The sequence below is a fragment of the Vombatus ursinus genome, unplaced genomic scaffold (genome assembly GCF_900497805.2).
Source record: "Vombatus ursinus unplaced genomic scaffold, bare-nosed wombat genome assembly UNPS02014270.1, whole genome shotgun sequence".
NCBI lineage: Eukaryota > Metazoa > Chordata > Mammalia > Diprotodontia > Vombatidae > Vombatus > Vombatus ursinus.
Genome location: NW_020954048.1, coordinates 180,241 through 203,244, shown reverse-complemented (window position 1 = coordinate 203,244; position 23,004 = coordinate 180,241). Strand labels below are relative to the sequence as shown.

Genomic DNA, 23,004 nt, shown 5'->3' with positions numbered 1-23,004 from the left:
GCAAGACTGAAGCTGCATCTGAAAGCCTTTTCACATTGATTACATTCGTAAGGTTTCTCTCCAGTGTGGATTCTTTGATGTGTAGCAAGACTGGAGCTCTGTGTGAAAGTCTTTCCACACTGATCACATTCATAAGGTTTCTCTCCAGTGTGGATTCTCAGATGTAGAGCAAGATGGCTTTTATATCTGAAAGCCTTTCCACACTGATTACATTCATAAGGTTTCTCACCAGTGTGGATTCTCTGATGTTCAGCAAGATTGGAACTCTGTGTGAAAGCCTTTCCACATTGATCACATTCATAAGGTTTCTCTCCAGTGTGGACTCTCTGATGTTTAGCAAGATGGCTTTTATATCTGAAAGCCTTTCCACACTGATTACATTCATAAGGTTTATTAGTGTGAATTCTCTGATGTATAAGAAAGGATGAGTGTTCACTAAAAGCTTTACCACATTCATGACACTCTTGTGGTTTCTCTCCAGTATGAATTTTTTGATGGCAAATAAGGGATGACTGTTGACTCAGGTCTTTTCCACAATGATGAAAATCATAAGGTTTCTCTCCTATGTGGATTCTGTGAAGCACAGAACAGATCTGTCTCCGAGTGAAGTCACGGGGACCATCAGTCATGAAATTTTGCCCTTGAGTTTGTTCCACAGAAATGCTTAGCTTTGCAGTAGTCTTTTGCATTTCAGGTCTGAACTCTCCTGCAAAAAACAAGCAATAAAACATATACAGAAAGACCCATGTAGACACATATATAATTATAATCTAGTGGCAGAAAGTAACTGATCTACATCCTATTTCCCCAAGCTAAGAGAAAAATCTTAAGTTTAATGGACAGGATCAATCATTTAAAGATGCCATTAACTCACATCTGCAGGATAACTTGATTTAAAAAGACCTTCACACACAATCAAATTGGATCCTCACCAATACCGATGACACTGGCAGGCCCAGCATTCTAATTACATTTACAGCTCAAGCCATGAGCTCAGAATGGCTGAGTGATCTGAACACATTCCTGCAGCTGAGACCAGAACTCCAGCACTGCAAGTGGACATGCTCTGTCCATGGTACTAGATGGCCTTTCTCCATTGCATTTTCTTTTTTTTTTTTAAGAAAAATTATTTTATTATTGTATGTTGACGTGTTTTCTCCCTCTTTGGTTCTTCCTATTCCCTGGGACACAGTAATATTGAAATCAGGCCAATTAAGAACCCTACAATGGGCTTTAAGGGATGAAGTGAAAAGAAGTCAATCAACATGGCAAACTTCACTGTCACCTTATCTTAAGAAAGTGCCACATCCACTGCCAACATTGAGCAACCCGCCCCCTGATCAGTCAGCAGCCATCCACAGTGGGCCGCCAGCAACAGGAGGAAGCATCGCTGAGGCCTCAGAGGATAGATAGCTTTTATTAGCAATAAAATATTTTTAAATTAAAGTATGCACATTTTTTTTACATATAACAGTAGAACACATGCAATAGACAACAGTACAGTGTAGACATAACTTTTACATGTACTGGGATACCAAAACATTCATGTGACTCATTTTATTGCAATATTCACTTTTCTGAGGTGCTCTGGAACCAAACAAACCATATCTCTGAGGGTGATCAATTTATTCTGATTTTGACTTTCCTCCCTAATTCTGCTCTCCTTCTTAAAGCACTGTTAGCCTCATTCCTTGAGTTCCCTTATATGCTATTGAACTAGATGTCTTTCCATTCCCAAACACTCTCTTTTCCTTGGATCAGCTAAGAGCTAGGTTCCCAATCTGTTGCTTCTCAAACCATCTCCATGTTTGCATGACAGATTGGGAGCTCCTTGACAGCAGGGACTGGCTTTCCCCTTCCTTTGTATCCCCAAGGCTTAGGACAGCACCTGGAAAACCGGAGGTGCTTAATCCATGCTTACTGACTCACTGACTGGGCCCAGGGCTGACAGCAGGCTCTAGCCTCTACCTCAATCCCTGTATTCTGGTCTCTTTCTTAGTTGGCAAATGCCAGCTCTGGCTTCACCCTTGTTTGTGTCTCTTTCTTGCACATTAACCTCTATATCGAGTGACCTTTGTCTGGTTCTAATCCTGATGGGACCTAACCAGACTAATCGTGAAGATCACAAAGGCTTCTTTCGTGGCTCCTGAAGCATTTCATACTATGGGACACCTGGCAGTCTGTCCCTCCCATTTCCCCAAACTGAGAGTGGCTGTCAACTCAATGAATCTGGCCAACGATTATCCAAGAATGGGCCAAATATTGAGCCATGGAGATCAGGAGAGGAATACAAGTTGATGATTTATGTAAAGCATAGCCTTGGATTAATTCTAAGTAAGGTTGTAGCCTTTGCTACTACTTACGTGCTGCTGAATGGAGAGAGAAAAAATTGTGAAACTAGTCCCCCTGGGTCCACTGCACATTCAGGCTACATAATCTCAGTGTGGCAAGGCTATCCTTTGAGATCATTAACTGACTCCCTTGGTGCAGTGGATAGAGTACTGATCAGGATGACTGGAGTTCAAATCCAACCTCAGACAGGTACTAGCTGTGTGGTCCTGGGCAAGTCACTTAGGCCTGTTGGCCTCAGTTTCCTCACTTGTAAAAGTGAAAAGGAAATGACAAACCACTCCAGTATCTTTGGCAAGAAAACCCCAAATGGGATCATGAAGAGTCAGAAACGACTGAAATGTCTGAACAACAACATAACTGACTCCCTATTTCACTCACCACAGCAGCTTCTCCAATTCTTTTCACTTTTCCCTCACTGCTGCTTCACTCTATACCCCCCATGTACTTCAGCAGAGAAATTTCCCTTTATATTTTAATGAAGAAATCGAATACTTTTGAACAGCTCTCTTATCTTCCTCACCTCCCATAAATCAGGTGCTTTCTTTTCCTTTTTGGTAGCACTATCAGATTAAATTGTCTTCCCCTGGCTTGCTAAAGCAAACTCCTTTCCATGTGTAAATCATCCCATTCCAGCATACCAGCTTCCTCAGGATACTGCCTCTCCAGGATCCCCATCCCCTGACTCCACAGGCTTTCCTCACCATCCTGTGCCTAGAATGCTCACCCTGGCTTGCCTGAAGCCCCAGCTAGAGCCCCCCTTCCACAATAAGCCTTTCCAGTCCTCCTTCACTGGAGAGCCTTCCCTCTCAATGAGCTCCAACTTGTCCTGTCCTTACCAGGGTTCTACAATGTTGTTGGCATGTCGTCAGCCCCCCTCCCCCCCAACCTCAGTCTGTGAGGTCCAGGAGAGCAGGGGATGTTCCTTGTATCTCTTTAGATCCCTGGTGCTTAGCAGAGGGTCTGGCACACAGCAGGCATTTATTAAATGTTCATTGACTTGAAGAAGGTCTAAGAAAGAACTCATATTGGAAAGCCGAACCCTTTTTGCACTTTTTGGGGAGTTCAATGCCTCCAAATTCCAAACAATGAATTTTTATAGGATCAGAAATTTATCATTGGGAGAGAGCTTAAAGGTCACAGTGTCCAACTCCCTCATCTTACAGATAGGCAAACTGAGGCTCAGTGGTTCTGTGACTTATCAAGGATCCCACTACTAAAAAGTGTCTAAAAGGAATTTCCAGGGGCAAGTAGGTGGCACAGTGGATAGAGCCCAGGTCCTGTAGTCAGGAGGCCCTGAGTTCAAATTCAGCCTCAGACACATAACACTCACTAGCTGTGTGACTCTGGGCAAGTCACTTAACCTCACCAAATTAAAAAAGAAGAAAAGAATTCCAAGTCAGGTCTTCCTGCCCCCAAACCTAGCACTTGCTTCGTCACCACACCTAGAAGCCTCTTGCAATCCCAGCTCTCACACACCTGCTTTCACCTCACTCACCTGGACAGCAGCTCCTCAGGCCCTCTAGCTCCAGCAGCCATGGTGCTTCCCTTTCTTCAAAATAAGAGATCAAATCTTCTCTGGGAACTGGCAGCCCTGGGCATGGGGAATCAGGGATCAGGATGGAGAAAACAGTGTGCATACAGAGCTACTGCATTTTGAGAATCACTCCATCATGTTCACACGTATCTGGCTTCTTCTCCCATTAATGCTGGTAATGCCAGTAACCCTAAATAGGATATGCCCCATCAGGCTTGGAGAATCAGCTTTGGCCCTATCCGCTATGCTGCTCCTCACTCCCTGAAAGCTATAAACACCTTGGTACCATTCATTCAGGGAGTCTTTGCCTCTTCTGGTGAGATTCTCCAGCTGGGGACCTCAGTGAACCTTAGTTAGTCCAAATTCTGACTCTTGGCCAGTCTGTTATTCCTGTCATTGACAGGGGCTTGCAAACAAGGAGCACAGGATGGTTCCCAGGACTCAAGGTTTCCACAGCATTTATTATGGGAGCTTTGGGCAGAGGTGAGGGAAAAGATCATGGAGCCAGTTAGGAATCAGAAAATTTGGTCTTGGCACACCTTCTGCATAGAAGGAAGGACTCATTGCAAAGTTTCCATTATCTAGAAATCAGAGGCAGCTGGTAGTGCAGTAGAGAGAGCCCTGGGCCTGGGGTCAGGGATGCCAGGGTTTAAATCCAGCCTCAGGCAGTTACTAGCTGTGTGCCTCTGGAAAAGTCACTTAACCTCTGTTTGCTTCAGTTTACTCAAATGTCAAATGGGGATAATAATATCACCTAATGACATAATATTGTAAAGGGAGCACTTAGCACAACAGCTGGTGAACAGCAGGTGAATAGAAATGCTTATTCCCTTCCTGTCTTTCCCACCATCTGTGTGGAATGGGGGCAGTGTAAAGGAAGATTCAGGACAAACCTGCCATAGCAGGCACAGGTAGGAGCTGTGAGCGGCAAATTGAGGCTTCTTAAGAAAAATGTTCCCTACAGTAGGGCCATCCCAAAGAGGAAGGGGTCACAAGGAAAAGCCGCCTGAGCAGTTTCCAGAGACTTGGCAGACAAAATTCATGTCCAGGGAGAGGCTGGACTTACATAATGTAAGATTACTTCCGCACCTGAGATCTTTCAACACTGATCTGATCTTTGACCTCAAGCTACCTAGAATTGGCAAGAGACAGCTTCAGGAGCAACCAGGAAACCTCCAGGTTCTCTTCACACAGTGTACTGACCTTTTATAGGAAAACCAGGCAGCAGGAGGACCCTGTCTCTTGGACACAGGAGACCAGCACTTTTCTCTTCTAGTAATTGCTAAATGTTCCAAACCCAGTACACAGAGGAATGAAGATAGTCCCTTGGACTGCAGACTCAGAGGGGCCAGGGGAAGTGTCCTTACCCAGGGAGAGCAGGTTCCGGGCATTCTCCAGCATGACCTCCTTGTACAGCTCCTTCTGAGGATGGTCCAAGAGGCCCCACTCCTCCTGGGTGAAGTCCACAGCCACATCCTGGAATGTCACCAGCTCCTAAGCCATCAAAAGTCACAAGATTTAGAGTTGAAAGAGACTCCAGAATTCCAGTAGTCTAACCCTCATCATGTGAGAGGAGAAAACTGAGGCAGAGGAAGGGGGTTTACCCAAAAGTGGCACCCTTGATGAGTGTCAGAGTCAACACATGAAAGCATTGTCATTAAGAGCCCAAAGGAATATTGAGAAAAGCATTTGATATGGTCAGTTGGAATAAAGTTGAGAAAAGTCTTACTATGAAATATGTCTTCCTATGCAATCTGGGACAAATTATATGTTTTACCTGTGAGGTATGAGGTTCTGTGGAAGAGACAGAAAAAAGATGATCTGAAATTTCTGCCTTTTTAGAACTGTTAGAATTGATATGGTATAAACAAATTGTGTGGGGAGTTTGTGAGAAGCTCAAAAGTACAGTGAATTACAGGGGGTGGAGGGGAGATTTACATGTGACTATAGAAAAGAGAAGAAAGGGATAGAATATGTTTTGTTTATTTCCTGAGAGGTTTAAATAAAGTCTTTTCTAGATTATTCAAAACAAAATTCCAAAGAGATATTTTTACAATCTGGACTGAACTGAGGCTATGAGCCTTTCCAGCCAAGTGAAGGTGAGTTATCACTTGTTACATAGAGGGCTTGAAGCTACTTTGGGTTTAATGTGTCATGGCAAAAACATCTTTTGCCTTTTCTTTATGATTGTTTTTGTTTCATAATAGCATATATTCCTCAATTACAACATTTAGTTACATAGAAATAACAGTAACTGTCATGGAGAAAGGACTGTTCCTTAATTCATTAAAAACAAAAGTAAATGTGGGTTGTGTTTGCGCTAAGTCATGAGAAAGACATTGCCAGGTTCCCCAAGAGAAATAAAAGATCTAAGGATACCCCTAGAATTCTGGGAACTTGGTAGAACAAAAGTCAAAAGAATGAGTTAAGAGGCCTGTTGACAGAGCATATACAGGAGAGGTTGAGCAGTTCTGAAAACATCCTGATACTTGGGAGTGGTCCTCTACATTTCCAGTCTGTTACATGCACAATGTGTGTTTGGCCAATGGACTTGGAATCTGATGGTCTTCCATTTCTATCCGAAGCATATGATTCACTTTATCAGAGATTCTGATATTTGAGAACAATTCTCCATTATATGAACAAAATTGTCATTTCATTTTTTTATCATTGTGATTTCTTCTTTAAACACCTGACTCATCATCTATTTTTAATCCATATTTTACCCTTTATTGCCATTGTCCTATTATTTTGCCTTGGAAAAATTGAAGTATCTTTTTCACTAGGGTCTCTTGATCCTCTTCACTAAACGATATTCATTGTGTGGGCTCTCACTATAGGAAGGCATTCCTTTTATCGATCTATAACTGACCTCTAATTTATTCTCTAACTTACACCCAACAGAACCTATTCAAAACCTGTTTCCTTTTCAAGCCTCCCACATCCTTCCTTCATCACAATGGGATGGAGTCAGGAACTCCAAACCACCGTTTAAAGAGAAAGCTTATCTGAGACATCTCATTTCTCACCTGGCTCAACTTCTTTGCGACTTCTCTGACTGACTTCTCCACAATGCTCCTGAATCAGATACCTTCTCCTCTCCTGGACCCCTCTTCATCATTCTTTTGTGTGATGTCTTCCTCTGTTAGACTGTCAGTTCCTTGAGGCTAAGTGAGTTCTACAAGCCATCAGGAGAAAGACTTTCAGATACAATGGAAAGGATACTGAAATATGCAAGACTATTCCAAATCCACTAGAAATGAGGAGGGAATGGAAGAATGTGTTCTAGAGAGCAGTAAATCTCAGGATGAAGCCCAGGGTGACCTATCCTGCAAATGTGAGCTTAGCAATATGGGAAAAAAGTGGATGTTCAATAATAAGAATCTGAAATATTTCTAGAAAGAAACCAGCTGATATCCCATTTAAAATAGACAATATATGAACAAAATTATTTTTTAAATTTATGCAAATAAAATCAGATTTAAATAATTGGAGAAATATTAAATATTCATGTGTAAGAAGCAACAATGTAATAAAAATGACAATTTTACCTAAACTAATTTATATATTCAATGCCATCTCAATTAAAGTACCAAAAAATTATTTTACTGAATTAGAAAAAAATAACGAAATTCATTTGGAAGAACAAAAAGTCAGAAACATCAAAGGAACTAATGAAAAAAAAAGTAAAGGAAGAAGGTGTAGTAGTAGATCCTAACTATATTATAAGGCTGTAATTACTAAGACTATCTGGTAAAAAACAATGGAAAGATAAATCAGTGGAACAGAGCAGACATACAATGACAGCAGCAAATAAATATACTAACCTTGTATTTTGTGAGGGTAAAGACTGAAGTTTTGGGGATAAGAATTCATTATTTGGTAAAAATTGTTGGGAAAACTAGAAAACTGTCTGACAGAAATTGGAGATAGACACATATCTTACACCATTTACCAAGGTAATGTCAAAATGCGTACATAACCAGACATAAAGAGAGATATTAAAAGAAAATGTGAAGAACATGGAATATACTACCTATTGGATTTATGACTAGGTGAACAATTTATGAATAAACAAAAGATAGAGAGCAGCATGAGGTGTAAAATGGATAATTTTTATTAAATTAAAAATATGTAGCTAAGATCAGAAGGAAAGCAGAAAATTGGGGTGAGGGAATTATAGAGAGATTCTTATATAAAGGTCTCATATTTCAAATATGCAAAGAACTTTGTCAAATCTTTAAGCATATGAGTCGTTCCCCAGTGGATAGTCAATGGATATGAACAGGCAGTCTTTGATGAAGAAATCAAAACAATTTATAGTCACATAAAAATGCTCTAAATCATTATTGATTAGAGAAATATATCTTTTTACACCTATCAGATTGGCTAAAATGATTGATGGGAAAGTAACAAATGTTGGAGAGGATGTGATAAAACTGGGACACTAATTCATTGTGGGTGGAATTGTGAATTGATCCAACCATTTTGGAAAGCAATCTGAAATTAGGATAAAAGAGTTATTAACCCGCCTATACCCTTTGATCCAGCAATACCACTACTGGGTCTGCTTCCAGAGCACTGGCCCTGAAGTCAAGAGGATCTGAATTCAAATGTGGCTTCAGACACTTACTAGCAGTGGGACCCTATGCAAGTGACTTAGCACTGATTGCCTCCAAAAAAAGAAAGAAAGAAAAGCAGAACTGAAGAGATTATTTGCCTCTCAAACACCATAAATAACAGAAATGCAGAGGGAGTAAATAATTGCAAACAACAAAGGCAGCAGAGTGACAACAGAAAGACCAGACCAGTAGGAGATTATTCCCTAAAAGTACACAAGGAGACAGAGAGAAATCAGGAAATCTGATGAAGGTAACAGTGAAGGGGAGGCCAGAATCTTGTGATGTCCTGCCCACAGGTGAAGGCTTCCTTTGTGAAACTACATTACAGCATGGGAAGATACCTGAAAGGGAATAGAAGAAGAGGGGGACAGAGAGAAGAAAGTGACAGGCTAAAGTCTTATCAAGAACTGGACGTTTTCAATTCTATTCCACATATATTTATTAAGCACCCACTATGTGCCGGGCACCATGCTAAACAGCCAGGATACATAAAGAGGCAAAAGACAGTCCTTGCCCTCAAGGAGTTTACACTCTAATGGAGGAGACAATTTGCAAACAAATAAAAACAAAGCAAATTACCAGCAGAACAAATAGGAAATAATTAAAAGAGGGAAGACAAGATAATTAGGAGGGGTTAGGGAAGGCTTCCTGTAGAAGGTGGTGCTTTAGTAGGGACTTAAGGGAAGCCAGGAACATCAGGAGTCTGAACTGGGGAAGGAGAGCATTCCAGGCATGGGGGAGAGCCATGGAAAATGCTTGGAGGTGAGAGAGGCCATGAGGCCAGCATCACTGGAGCAAATAATACACGCTGGAGAGTAAGGTATAAGAAGACTGGAAAGATAGAAGGGGGCTGGATTATGATGGGCTTTCAATGAGAAACAGAAGACTTTGTACTTGATCCTGGAGACAAGTGGGAGCCAATGTAGTTTCTTGAGTAGAGGGGTGACAAGGTCAGAAGTGCACTGTAGGAAAATCACTCTAGTGGGTGAATGGAGAATGGCCTGGATGGACAGAGCCTTGAGGGAGGCAGGCTGTCTTAACAGCCCAGCTGTGAGGCGAGGTGGGCCTGCACCAGGCTGGTGGCAGTGTCAGAGGAGAGGAATCGTATAGTGTAGAGATGTGGAGAAGGTGAAATGGACAGACCGTTGCACCATCTTGGATGTGTGGAGTAAGAGATAGTGGGGAGTCCAGGAGACTCCTATTTGGTGACCCTGAGGGAGAATAGTATAGCCCTCTACAATACAGTGGGAAGGAGTGATTTTGGGAGAAGTAACAAATTCTGTTTTGGACATACTGAGTTTAAGATATCTACTGGTCAACCATTTGAGATATCTCTGAGGAATCAGATACAAGACTGGAGATGAGCATAGAGATAGGGGCAGGAGAGGTATATTGGAGAATCATCAACATAGAGATGGTAATTCAGTCCACGGGAGCTGATGAGATCACCAAGTAAAGTAGTATAGAGGAAGAAGAAAGGAGGACCTAGGACAGAAGCCTGAGGGACACCTAAGTATGTTTAAAGGGCATACTCAGGAGGAGGATCCTTCCAAAGAAGGGGTCAGAGAAGTGGGAAGAAAACTCGGAAAGAGGGGTGTCCAAAAAAATACCCAGAGAGAAGAAAGCATCCAGGAGGAGAGAGGGATCAAAAGTGTCAAAGGCCGCAGAAAAATCAAAGAGAATGAGGATAGAGAAGGTGACCTCTATGGTCTCAGGAAGAGAAGAGCAAGGAGGGGAGTAGGTGAGGAGGGGGAAAGACTGAAAAGATGGAGAGGAGAAGGAGAGCTGACTTTGTAGGGGGCAGGGGTTCCACGGATGAATGTTCTGATGGGTGGAGGGAGATAAGGATCTCACACGGAAGCCTGAGGGATTTAGGCCTGAAAAGTCTACTTGTGCAGAGGGTGATGGGGGTTTAGAGCCCTGGGGGCAACTGGCACTTAGAGGACTAGGAGAGCATGGCTATCTGGATGAGATTTCCAGGCAAATGTAGAAGAAAGAAAAGGTCAACACGAGAGGGTATAGGTGAGTAGGATGAGTTGTTCCCTATCAAGGAGAGACACCTGAATATTCTGAAAGCAAGGTACAATGGAAAAGCTGAAACCCATGTGGTAAGCCCTACAAGGCAGTGCCAGAAAGCACCTGGAGGACAGAGCTTAGAATGGATACCATGGAGGATTTGAATGTATGAAGTACACAGAGAAAAGAAAGCATTCAGATGATTTTAGGGATCATGTATCAGAGAATGAGAGTCTCAGGGGTGGGCAAACCTGTGGCATTGCAGCCACATGTGGTCTTCTAGGTCCTCGGGTGTGGCCTTTTGACCGAGTCCAAGTTTTACAGAACAAATCCTTTTATTAAGAGGATTTGTTTTGCGAAGTTTGGGTTCAGTCAAAAGGACCACACTTGAGGACCTAGAGGCCCACATGTGCCCAGGAGGCAGCAGGTTTCCCAACCCTGGAACAGAAAGAAAAGATGGATAATAAAGAGAGGGAGAAAAATCCTTGTTGGAAAAGGGCACAAAAATTGATGAAATTAAAAAAACTCATGAACAGGACTAACAGAGAGAAAAGAGGAAGTGGAATCTACATGACTAACTGAGAGGAAGAAATAATAGTATGAGATAAGAGCAGGAGGGATGAGTAAATTTCTGGAGAAACTAGAGCTAAAAGGCTTAGGGCTGCTTCTAAATGGGACAGCAAAGGAACATGCATATTTCTTTGGACCAAAACCATGGACTAGGGCACAGATATACAGAGATAATGTAAAAAGGCAAAAATTATCAATATATCCTTTCATTCCATAATGAAATAAGAATGGAAATTGATTCAGGGATTAGAAACAAAATGTATAAACCTAGATGGAGACTTAACAATGATATCTTTCATAATGACTGAGTCAGAGAAAGAAATGATAGAGGCTGAATGCAGATCAAAGCATACTATTGTCACTTTGGGGGGAGTTGTGTCAGTTTTTTTTCCCTTTTGTTCTATTTCTTCTTTCACAACATGATTAATGTGGAAATGTTTTACATGACTGAACATGTATAACCTGTATTAGATTGCTTGCTGTTTTGGGGAGGGGAGACTGAAGGGATAGAAGGAGAAAAATTTGGAACTCAAAATGTTTCAAGAAATGAATATTGAAAACTATCTTTATATGTAATTGGAAAAAGTAAAACATTATTAAATAAAAAATGACTCAGTCCAAAAACAAATCACAGAAATGATTATTTGTAAAAAGAAAATTATTGTGATCAAGCAATATGACAAAATTTGGGTGATTCAGCTAAAGTAGTTCCCAAAGGGAAAACATATTCTTACACTCATATATTAAGAAAACAGAAAGAATAAAGAAAAAAGATTAATCAAATAAATATGCATTTTAATAAAACAGAAAATCAAACAAATAGACCTAAAATAATCCAAAAGAGAGGATAGTAAAAAAGGGAACTGATACCTTGGAAACCAAAAAAAAGAGAAATGATAAATAAAACTAAAGCGTTTTTTTTGAAAACACTAATAAAATTGATAATCCCTTAGTCAATCTTATTAAAAAGAAGAGAGCAGAAAATTAAATCCATAAAATAACAAATGAGCAAAGCGAAAGACTGCAAAATCAGAAGAAAGAAAAGGAACAATCAGAACATATGATGCACAATGTTAAGCTACTGAAACTAAGAACCCAAAAGAAATAGAGGAACATCTCCAAAAACATGAATTACTCACAGAATCAGAAGACCACATCGAGAAAACCAGAAATGAAGATAGATTATGATGTAAAGGAACTACCAAAGTTTTCACAAACTCCCAGGAGAATTCTATAATTTATAAAGAGTTAATACCCAGATTTCATAAATAATTCGCCCAAATAATAAAGCATCCTACCAGAATCCTTTTCTGAAGCAAATATAGACCTAACACTTAAACCAGTGAAAGAGAAAACACAGTAAGTAACCTACAAGCCAGTATCACTGATAAAAAGTAACTCAAAAATTTTAAACAGGAAATTATCAATACAAGTAGAGCAGACCAGCTGGAGAATTTCAGAACATACTGAAAGACTTAGATGAACTGATGCAGAGTGAAGTGAGCAGCATATCATATACAGTAACAGCGATACTATGTAACACCCGTCAGTGACTGAGCTATTCTCAGCAATACAATGGTCCAAGACAATCCCTGAGCAATCAAGATGAAAAATGCTATCCACCTCCAGAGAAAGAACTGATGGTGTATGAATAAAGACCAAAGCATACTATTTTTCTCTTTCTTTCTTCTCTCTTTCTTAGTTCAAGTTTTCTTCCACAAAATGACTAATATGGAAATGTTTGACATGATTACACATGTATAACCTACATAAGACTGCTTACCATCTCAGGCAGGGCTTAGGCAGGGAGTGAGGGATAGAATTTAGGACTCAAAGCAATGAATATTAAAAATTGTTTTAAATGTAATTGAGGAAAAATAAAATATTATTTAAAAATTCCTACAGCGACTTATTCAAGAAATCATTCATGACCATCAAATGGGATTTATATCAGGGATGCAAGGATACTTCAACATTAGGAAAACATAATTAATCAGATTCAAAACCAAAACATCCAAAACCACACGGTCATCTGAATAGATGCAGAACAAGCCTCTGACAAAGTACAACACTCGTTTATGCTAAAAACACAATGAAAAGTTTCAGCCTAGTGGGACCTTCTTCAATATCACTAAGACATTTACCTAAAACCAAAAGCAAGTACACAGGAAATGGGGATACATTAGAACCTTTTTTCAATAAGGCTGGAAGTGAAGGAGGGATGCCTCCCCTCTCCACGATTATTTGATGTAATTCTGGAAATGCCAGCAATAGCAATAAGACAAAAGAAAGGAATGAAAGGAATACAGCTAGCTAAAAAGGAGATCTAATGATCCCTGTTTACTTGGAAAATCCCAGGGAATCAGCAAAGATATTGAGAAAACTAATAACTTACGCAGTTGCAGTTACAAAATAAGTCCTCAAAAATCAACAGTATTTCTATATAATAATAATAAAATACAAGAAGGAATAACAGAAAGAGAATTCCCGTTCCAAATAAGGAAAATATACATACAATATTTGGGGCTCAACCTCCCAAAGCACAGCAAAGTTGCATAGATTCAAGTACAAAGCAATCTTTGAAAACATGAAGGACTGGGACAGCTAGGTGGCACAGTGGATAGAGCACCAGCCCTGGAGTCAGGAGGACCTGAGTTCAAATCCGGCCTCAGACACATAACACTCACTAGCTGTGTGACCCTGGGCAAATCACTTAACCCCAATTGCCTCACCAAAAAACAAAACAAAACAAAACAAAACACATGAAGGACAATGGGAAACAAAAAACAAAAAACCTTGGTATGAAATTTCAGTGATAAGGGTTTGGTGTCTACGATCTATAACGATTAATAAACATAAGACTAACAGCCATTCCTCAATAGATAAATGGTCAAAGGAAAGGAACAAAGAATTCTCAAAAGAACTGCCAAGTATTCCCAACCACATGAAAAATGCTCCAAACCACTAATAAGAGAAATGTAACCAAAACACTGAGGCTTCACGTCACACGCAGCAAAACCGACAAAAATGGCACCAGTCAACGTTGGAGGGGTTGTGGGAAGATAGGCACACTAATACCATGCTGATGGAGCTAGGAAATGGTAGAAGATCACAAAGATCTGAGTTCAAATCCAGCCTCAAGCACTTACTAGCTATGTGACCCTGGCTGGTAAGTCACTGAACCTCTGTTTGCCTCAGTTTCCTGAATTGTGAAATAAGGATAACAAGGACATCAGCCATATAGGATTGTCGTGAAGATGGTCAAAAGTGGATTTTGGGGAGAAAGTAAGTCATTCATTGTGCCTGTCATAATTCTTTGCCTTTGAGTCTGATGCGTCTGACAAGAACTGAGCGTCTCCTTCAGTATGCCTCTTTCTCCAGTTGGAAAAGAAAACTCCCAGGACTTTGAAGAGTTCCCAAAACTCAGTCCTTTCCCTATGTCCTCTCTAACCAGGAAAGTCCTAGGCCCTTCATAAATGCTAATTAACTACCAGCTAAAGAAGGTCCTCTTTTCTTTGGCCTGGGCCAAACAGCTCTGCTAAGGGCCTGTGAACACTGGAAGCTAGGCTTTTGGGGGGAAAAGCACCATTTCTGTACCTTTTTCTGTTTAACGGCTCTATCTGGTCTCACTCAAAACTATTTTGACTCTCTCTGGGTTTGGTAGCTCAGGAGGAGAGGATACACACATACGTACACACATGTGTATGTGTACATATATATGTATGTGTATGTGTGCATGTATGTATGTGTGTATACGTATTAGCTCTGGCTTCCTTCGAGTATCAAATAAAATCTTACCTTCTTAAAAACTGATTTTCCTGTTAGAACCTCTAAGAATATCTCCCTTCTATACTGTGAAGAGCTTGTGTGGACACAGCTGCTGACACGTCTCCCCCATCAGACTGGGAGCCTGTTGAGGGCAGGGCCTGGTTTTTCCTTCCTTTGTATACACAGTAGGTTAGCACAGGGTCCCTACCCTTTCTAAATGCTTATGGTCTTCCCCTAAGAGCTGGTAAATGAGAAGGATTCAGAGAAGACGTGTGTGAGCTGAGGCAGGAGGACTGCGAGCAGCACCAGCAGGACCATTTGTGCTCTGCCTACAGCACCGTGGAGGCCAAGAGCTGGGGGAGCCTTCAGGGCTCTGCTCCAGGCCTGCCCATGCAAGCCTCAGGGGGAAGGGGTTTCCTGGGCCTTCAGTTGGTACAAGGGAGAGGTGGGTTAAAAGAAACAAAGAGGAGGGGGAGAAGTTCTGTGGATGTGGGGGGGAGGGGTGTGACACAAAGACATGACCCCTACAAAAGAGGGTGGAATGAATGGAGTGGTCGTCCTTGTGACTCAGGGATCATGAGGGGAAACTTCAAAAGCCCACATGGGAGGGCAGCGATTTGGGGCGGGGAGGACGTGGTAGACAAAATGCCAAAATTTTGATGAATCAGTTTAAAACACAGGAGAGAGAGCAGGGCAGTGTTGTTACTACTGTATTGAATTTCACACCTATTTTTGCAAAGGAATGATCCACAGGTGGGGGACTGCCAGCCTCGTAGACAAGCCTCTGGGTCTGTGGAAATGGCCTCCTTGGCTGATGTGGGTCAAGTCTGAGGACAGAGTGCACTCACCTGGGCTGGGGGTCTGCGGCTCCCAGGGGCCATTCCCTCTGGCTCTGGGCTCCCTGCTGGGTCAGGCCTTGATCCTCTGCAGGCTGAGCTGGGGAGGCTGAAGGATCCCAGAGGGGCAGAGGTCCTTCCCTTATCTTCCTGGGCAGCAGGCTGGTCTACAGGGGTTTACTGAGAGTGAGGTCCCACAGGTGTTACAAAGACCCCGCCCTGCCCTCAGGGCAGAGACCCCAACCTGCAGAGGGAGGGAGAAAGCAGGCAGGGTCTGGTTTGGAAATGAAGATGGCCTCAACAGGAAGGCTCCTTCCCTCTCCCACTCCTTTCTACCCTCTCTCTCTCCCCCATCCTCCTTCAGAGACCCAGGAGGCAGAAGGCACTTTGGATCCCAGATGGGATGAGACCAGGCAGAGCCTCAACGGCTCCTGAATCAGAACTCTCCCCCCAAGGTGGTCCTCTGCCCTCCCTGCCTCCCCTTTCTGCAACTAACACACACACACACACACACACTACCTACACAACAGACTGCTTGACCTATGAGGGAGGGAAGGTTGGGGATGGGGAGAGCTGTGGGATGGAGCCACCAGGAATGACCAGAGGAAGCCTGAGGCTGGGAGAAAAATCCAGTCTGGGATTCAGTCCCCTGGCAGGGGCCCTGAGGGCTCTGAAGGAAGAGGGGGAGGGAAGCAGGAGGCCTGGGGAAGGGGAGCACAGGTAGGGGCTGGGAGGGAGACATTCTAAGCCAGCTCGTGGCAGGGAGGTCAGGGACACTGGAGACACAGAAGGGTTCCAGGTGGATGCTGAGCCTGGGAAAGCAGGATGGCAGTGTGCTGGGGAGGCCTCCTGGGACCCTCTGGCAGAGCTTAGGCTTGGAATCCCCCAGGGGAGAGCTGACACAGGGAGCCTGTGCCTGGGATCTGACAGGGAGGCAGCCTGGGAGCTGAGGGGCCAAGCAGGAGCTGGGGGGGCCAAATACAGCGGGCAGGCAGGAGCTTTGAGTCCTGCATCCAAAGTGCGGTAAGACCTTTGGATCCTTACAAGGGGCTTGGTCTGAAGACAGAAAAACTCAATCCCTCACCGAAAGCTGGGGGCAGGGAGACAGGATTCCTGCATCCCGATGGGAAGACGGAAAGCACGATCCTTTGGTCCCTAAAGTGTAAAGTGTGAATTTTGGGAAAAGGTGACCCAATGGTAAGTCTGGGGAGGGTGACCCCAGGCATTTGGAAAGTGATTGGGAGTCTGGAAACAGTTAGTGGTGGGGAGCTTGTCCAGTAGCCAGGTCTGAGCGGGAGGATTGCTCCAGGTAGACCTGGAGGGCACTCACCACGTGGTCAGATGAGGAGCATGAGACCCAAAGGCGAGAGCAGCCAGCAGAAGCCAGGAGGTGGGGGGTGGGGTGGGAGGGGACTGGCTCAGACCTGCTGGGACCTGCACCCGCAGAGCTGGCTTCCAGAAGAGAGCCCACAGATCCAGGGGAGGCAGAGAGATCTCAGCTCCGAGAGAAGGCAGCGCGATCTGAGCTCTGGAGAAGGCGGAAAGGTCTCAGCTCCAGGGAAGGTTGAGAGATCTCAGCTCCGAGGGAAGGCAGAGATAGTTCAGCTGCAAAGGAAGAAGGCAGCCCAGTCTCAGCCCAAGTTCCTGTTTTCAGCCAGCCTACTCTGGTAGGGTCCTCCCACGCTCTGCCCAGCCTCTGAGGCCCCCAGGAAGGGCCCTTTCCTCCAATCACACCCAGGGCCAACAGCTCAGGACCCTGCCTGCTTCTCCTCCCCAATCCCTGCCCTCCATCACATGGAACGCCTTGACCACTGGGATGAGCCCTCTCCTGCCCTAGACCCCTCCCAGGCCTCCAAACTCCACCCCAGGGCTCTTATTCCACGTGGGCCACCACCCACCAGGCTGGTCATCTCTGAGAGCTCCTCCTCCCCCATCACTCTGCCCCCTGATTCCTTATTGGAGGAAAGATTCGGGACTTTAGGAGGTGGGAGGGGGAGAGCAAGGAAGAGGCAACCCTGGAGATTTCCAGGCAAGCAAGTGATTCACAGCAAAACAAGCATAGTTTCTGAATGGAGGTTGTCACAAAATGCAATCAGCTGTATTAGCACATTTCTCGGCTTAGATTAGAATCTGGGCTCAGTTAAAGTCAGACGTGTTCTCCCAGGTCCTTCGTTCTCATACAGAGCCATGACATGAAGAAGCTGATACCATGACATGCTAGTGAATTGTATTGAAGTGAAGGAGAGCTGTGCAAAGTGACCAGCCTCACTCACTTTCTCCTCCAGAGCCATCTGGGTTCAGTGGCCAGGTGTGGATCAGGAAGACTGGAGATGGCCCAGGAAGCAGTGGGAGACCATATCCATTTTAAGCTAAGGTCTTTAACAGGAAGATAATTGGGATGTTTGACCCTCTAAGGATAGTCAGTCCCTAATGTAAAATACACTTAAAATTTTGCATTTAAGGTGATGTGTTTAGGAGCTGTAAAAATAAGAAATAAATGTAAGAACTGCCCCATTCTGCCCTCTGAATGGAGTCAATCTAGAAGGTCAAATGGATAAAAGGAAAAAGTGATTTTTCTAACTAAGGTAATTCTAAGATAATCAACTGAATTGATGTCCTTTGACAACTTTGTTTCATGTTTTAAAATTGTAACATTGTTTATGTTATTATGCTTCTAATTTTTCTCATTTGGAGATTTTGGAGAAAATATTTTATAAGAAATGCTGTAAATGTGAAAAATGATTTCTAGAGGGTTATATAATTGTCCCTTTAGAAACTGAAGTCTTCTTTTGATCTGGATAGTTTAATATTATGAATTAAGTTGTAAAAATGTAGCTACAATATTTAAAAACTGTTACATATTTAATTGGGCAAATTTTGTTTTAAAATGAATAATTTTTACCACATAATGAATTCTTATCCCAAAATCTTAAGCCTTTACACTTGTCAAATACAAAGTTATTGTGTTTGTTTGGCATCTCACACCATTTACTAAGATAAGGTCAAAATGGATACGTGATCTATATAGATATAGAGATTTTTACAAGACCATTAAACATGGGACATGTTATTTATCAGATTTATGAATAGGTGAACAATTTATGAACAATAAAGTGATATGGAGGGAAATTAGGTGTACAATGGATAAGAATGGATGCTCCAAATCATTGTTGATTAGAGAAAAGAAGATTAAAACAATTGGCTAAAATGATAAAAGAGGAAAGTGACAAATGTTGGAGAGGATGGGGAAAAATTGGGACACTAACTCATTGTTGGTGGAATTGTGAACTGATCCAACCATTTTGGAAAGCAATCTGAAATTATACCCAAAGAGTTACTAAACTACCTTTTCCACTTTGACCCAGCACTACCACTACCTGGTCTATTTCCAAAGAGAATTGGGGAAAAGGGAAAAGAATCCATATGTTCTAAAATGTTTATAGCAGCTGTCTTTGTGGTGGCAAAGAATTGGAAATTGCAGGGATACCCGTAAATTGGGGAATGGCTGAACAAGTTCTTGTATATTATTGTGATGGAGCGCTATTGTGCTTTAAGAAATAATGAACTCAATGATTTTAGAAAAACAGGGAAAGACTTGTACAAAAAAATGAAGAGTGAAACCAAGGGAGGATTGTGTACAGCAACAGCAATGTTATTTTAAGAATGACTTTGAGCAACTAAATTATTTTGTTTATTATAAATACCCAAATTAACTCCAAAGGACATATGAATGAAGACATTATCTACATCCAGAGAAAGAACTGAGAAATAGAAGTATATATAGCATAATTTTACATACATACATACATTTGCATGTAGTGATAGTCATCCTAGGCCTAGGTGTTGAGGGAAGAAAAAAAAGAGAAAAAAGAAATTTACATGATAAATCTGTTATGTATTTGAAAGGAATAGCAAGTTGTCCCATTTGCAGGTATTTGCAGTAGATTTGCAGTTTTATGTACGATCATCTTTTTTATTGTACTTTTTTAGGTTATTGAAATGTTTGTTTTATTCCATAAATTAAAAAAAATAAACTATTTTTAAAAGTAATAAATAATAACAATAACAACAACAACTTACTCTTTGAGGAAAGTCCAAAGGACCTTGTAAATTCTTCTTATTGTTGAAAGGACAATTCTTTGTTCAGGCTTTCACCTGGATTAAGTGGGCAAAACTCAGGACAAAGAGAATTATAAGAAGTTTATTATAATATGTCAAGGTAGCAACACATTGAAGGGCTTATCACTGCAGATCATCAAGGGGTTCAAGATGGAACCAGCTTTTATTGATAATTTTTGTATAGAGATAAAAGACAATTTAGATAGGCCCATGTCAGCAAAAGGGGCATTGCATCTCAGTACCTCCCCAATCACCAGTACCTGAAGGTTAACAGGTACAAACACATAGGGGGAGACTTGTGATATGACACCTCTAAAAAACAAGTTCAAGGGACCCTTTCACATTCCTCAATATTTGCAATGTGATGAACAGCAGGTAGTACCAAAGCAGTGGACTGGGTGATGCCTTCCCCAATGCTTATTGCCTTATAGACTCGAAAAGTTGCATTTTATAGGTTTGTTTTTCTGCATTTCTTGTGAGGTTTCTATGCCTTAATATATGGTCAATTTGTGTGAAGGTGCCAGGCACAGTCGAGTAATAAGTATATTCCATCCTATTCTCATTAAAATTTCTCCAGGAGTCTATCATATCTAACTTTTCTAAAATTCTATTCTTTTCCTTTATTCATTGTTTTATTTTATGGTTAGACTTATCTAGAACTGAGCGGTATAAACTGAAGACCCCTAAATTTGCTAAAACAATTCAGTTTTGTGTGTGCGTGTATGTTTGTGTGTGTGTGTGTGTGTGTATGTGTACACACTAAAACTAGCATTGTTATACTATATTTCCTCCTGTAACTCACTTAACATTTGCCTCATCATTTTGGATGCTCTGCCATTTGATGCATTTATCTTTAGAATGGTTCATTTTAGCAAAATGTAGTTTCCCTGCTTATCTCTTTTAATTAGGGCTATGTTTGCCTTTGCTTTGTCTGAGATTATGATGTAATCCCCCGCTTTTTTAATTTCAGCTGAAGCTTAATAGATTTTACTCCACTCTCCTATTTTAACTCTTTGAGTGTCTTTTTGTTTGAAGTATGTATCTTACAAACAACATGTTCTTGGATTCTAGTTTCTAATCCATTCTGCTATCTTCATCCATTTTATGAATTCCATTCACATTCACAATTATAACTGCTAAATGTGCATTTTCCTCTCTCTTATTCTTTTCTATTTATCCTTCAATTTTTTACCCTGTTCCCTCCTCAAAAGTCTGTTTTGCTAACCCCCCTGAATCTAACCTCTCTCTCACCCCACCCTTCCTCGGTCCTTTCCTCTCCAATTTTTCTGTTAGGTAATACGAATTTCTATTTTCAACTATGTGGTAATATACACACACAGATTGATACATACATACATATGTGTGTATAGTTATTTATATTGCATATGTGTGCATTTGTATGTGTATATGTGTGTGTTCTCCCTACCTTTCACCAGTTCATTTCCTCCTCCATTATAAAAACTTTTCCTTGCACACCTCTTCTATGAGAAAAATTTCCCCTTTCCCTGTCTCCCATCTCCCTTCAACTAGTGCATCTATCTTTCTCACACTTTCATTCTTCTTTCAGGATGATCCTAATAAAATAAACCCATGCTGTCTAACTAGACTCCTTCTAACCACACTAATGACCATAAACATCTTAGAGGATACATGTATTATCCATTCTCCCATATAAGAATGTAAACAGTTTGACCTTTTCAAGTCTCTTATGATTTCTCATTCATCTTTATCTTTTTATACTTCTTTTGCATATTGTGTTTGAACCTCAAATTTCACATTCTGTTCTAGAGTCTTCAGGAATACATTTATTTTTATTTTTATTTTTTATTTTTAGGCAATTGGGGTTAAGTGACTTGCCCAGGGTCACACAGCTAGTAAGTGTCAAGTGTTTGGTCTGAGGCCGGATTTGAACTCGGGTCCTCCTGACTTCAGGGCTGGTGCTCTATCCCCTGCACCACCTAGCTGCCCCTAGGAGTACTTAAAAGTCCTCTTTTCATTAAATATTCATTTTTTTTTTCACTTTTTAGGTTTATACTGAGTTTTTGGTTAGCATGTTCTTGGATTTAATACTATCTATTTTGCCTTCTTGAATATCATATTCCAAACCCTACAGGCTGTTATATAATGGCAGTTAAATGTTGTGTGGTCCTGGTTGTGGCTTCATGGTATTTGAATTCTTTCTTGCTAGGTGTTTACAATACTTTCTTTTGGACCTAAGAGCTCTTGATATTGCCTATAACATTCCTGAGAGTTTTCATTTTGAGATTCCTTTCAGGTGGTGACCCATCAATTCTTTGAAATTCTACTTTTCCCTTAAGTTATAAGATATGCGGGTGGTTTGCTTCATCATTTCTTGATATTGGATGTCTGGACTCTTTTTGTTTTATTGTGGTATTTGCATAGTCTAAGAATTCTTAAAATATCTCTCCTTAGTCTCTTTTCCAGGACAATACTTTTTCCTATTTTTTCTATTTTTTTCTTTTTTTTAGTGGTTTGAATTTCTATTATTGTTTCTAGATATCTCAAAGAGTCATTAAGTTTGACTTGACAAATTCTAATCTTAAAGGAGTTATTTTCTTCAGTGAATTATTTTTTACATTTTTTTCCATTTGTCTAATTACAATGTTTAAAGGATATTTCTCAATAATTTTTATGGCTCTTTTGTTAAACTGTTATTTTTTAACATCATTTTCTTCCAATGCCCTTATTTCTTTCCCCATTTTTCCCACTAACACTCATTTTAATTTAAAGAATGATTTTGTACTCTTTTGAAAAAAAATCTCTCTCTTTAGCTCTTAAGGTATTGAGGATTTTTGTCCAATCTGCATCTTTCCGCCCACCCCCACCTTTAACACTTTGCTTGTGGGTGTTTTCAAGTCATTGTCATCTTCTGTGTTTGAGTCTTGAGCTTTCTTGTCACCAAAGTAGTTCCTTATGGTCAAGTTGTTGCTGCTGTTGCTTACTCATTTTCCCAGCCCATTTCTGACTTTGTACTACATGTCAGAGTTGGGCTTTTCTCACCACTGGAGGTGGGGGGGAGAGCAGCAGGGATCATCTGGTCTGAGTTTCTGAATTTTATACCCTGCTTCTTTCATGCTAGGTCTATGGGCCTTGTAGGTTTGGGGTGCTTCCAAAGTGTTGTGATCTAGGAAAAGGTCTGATCATTGTCCATGTTGTCTGCACTCTG

At 41.3% G+C, this 23,004-nt stretch overlaps 1 protein-coding gene across 2 annotated transcripts in view; it reads right to left on the bottom strand.

Annotated features, from left to right (window-relative positions):
* LOC114042170 (zinc finger protein 501-like) overlaps nt 1-17,096 on the bottom strand; it is an 18,589-nt gene extending 1,493 nt beyond the window's left edge. Inside the window, exons 1-5 of one of the 2 annotated variants that reach the window (XM_027860834.1) lie at nt 17,029-17,096; nt 15,711-15,942; nt 5,254-5,380; nt 3,848-3,943; nt 1-706 (exon numbers count right to left, since the gene is read on the bottom strand). The exon at nt 1-706 is cut by the window's left edge and continues 1,493 nt beyond it. In XM_027860834.1, coding sequence (XP_027716635.1) covers nt 1-706; nt 3,848-3,943; nt 5,254-5,380; nt 15,711-15,743 — 962 coding nt within the window. In that variant the 5' untranslated portion in view covers nt 15,744-15,942; nt 17,029-17,096. The remainder of the gene's footprint in view (nt 707-3,847; nt 3,944-5,253; nt 5,381-15,710; nt 15,943-17,028) is intronic. The other variant, XM_027860835.1, reaches the window with a different exon arrangement.
* Between the last annotated feature and the right edge of the window lie 5,908 nt (nt 17,097-23,004).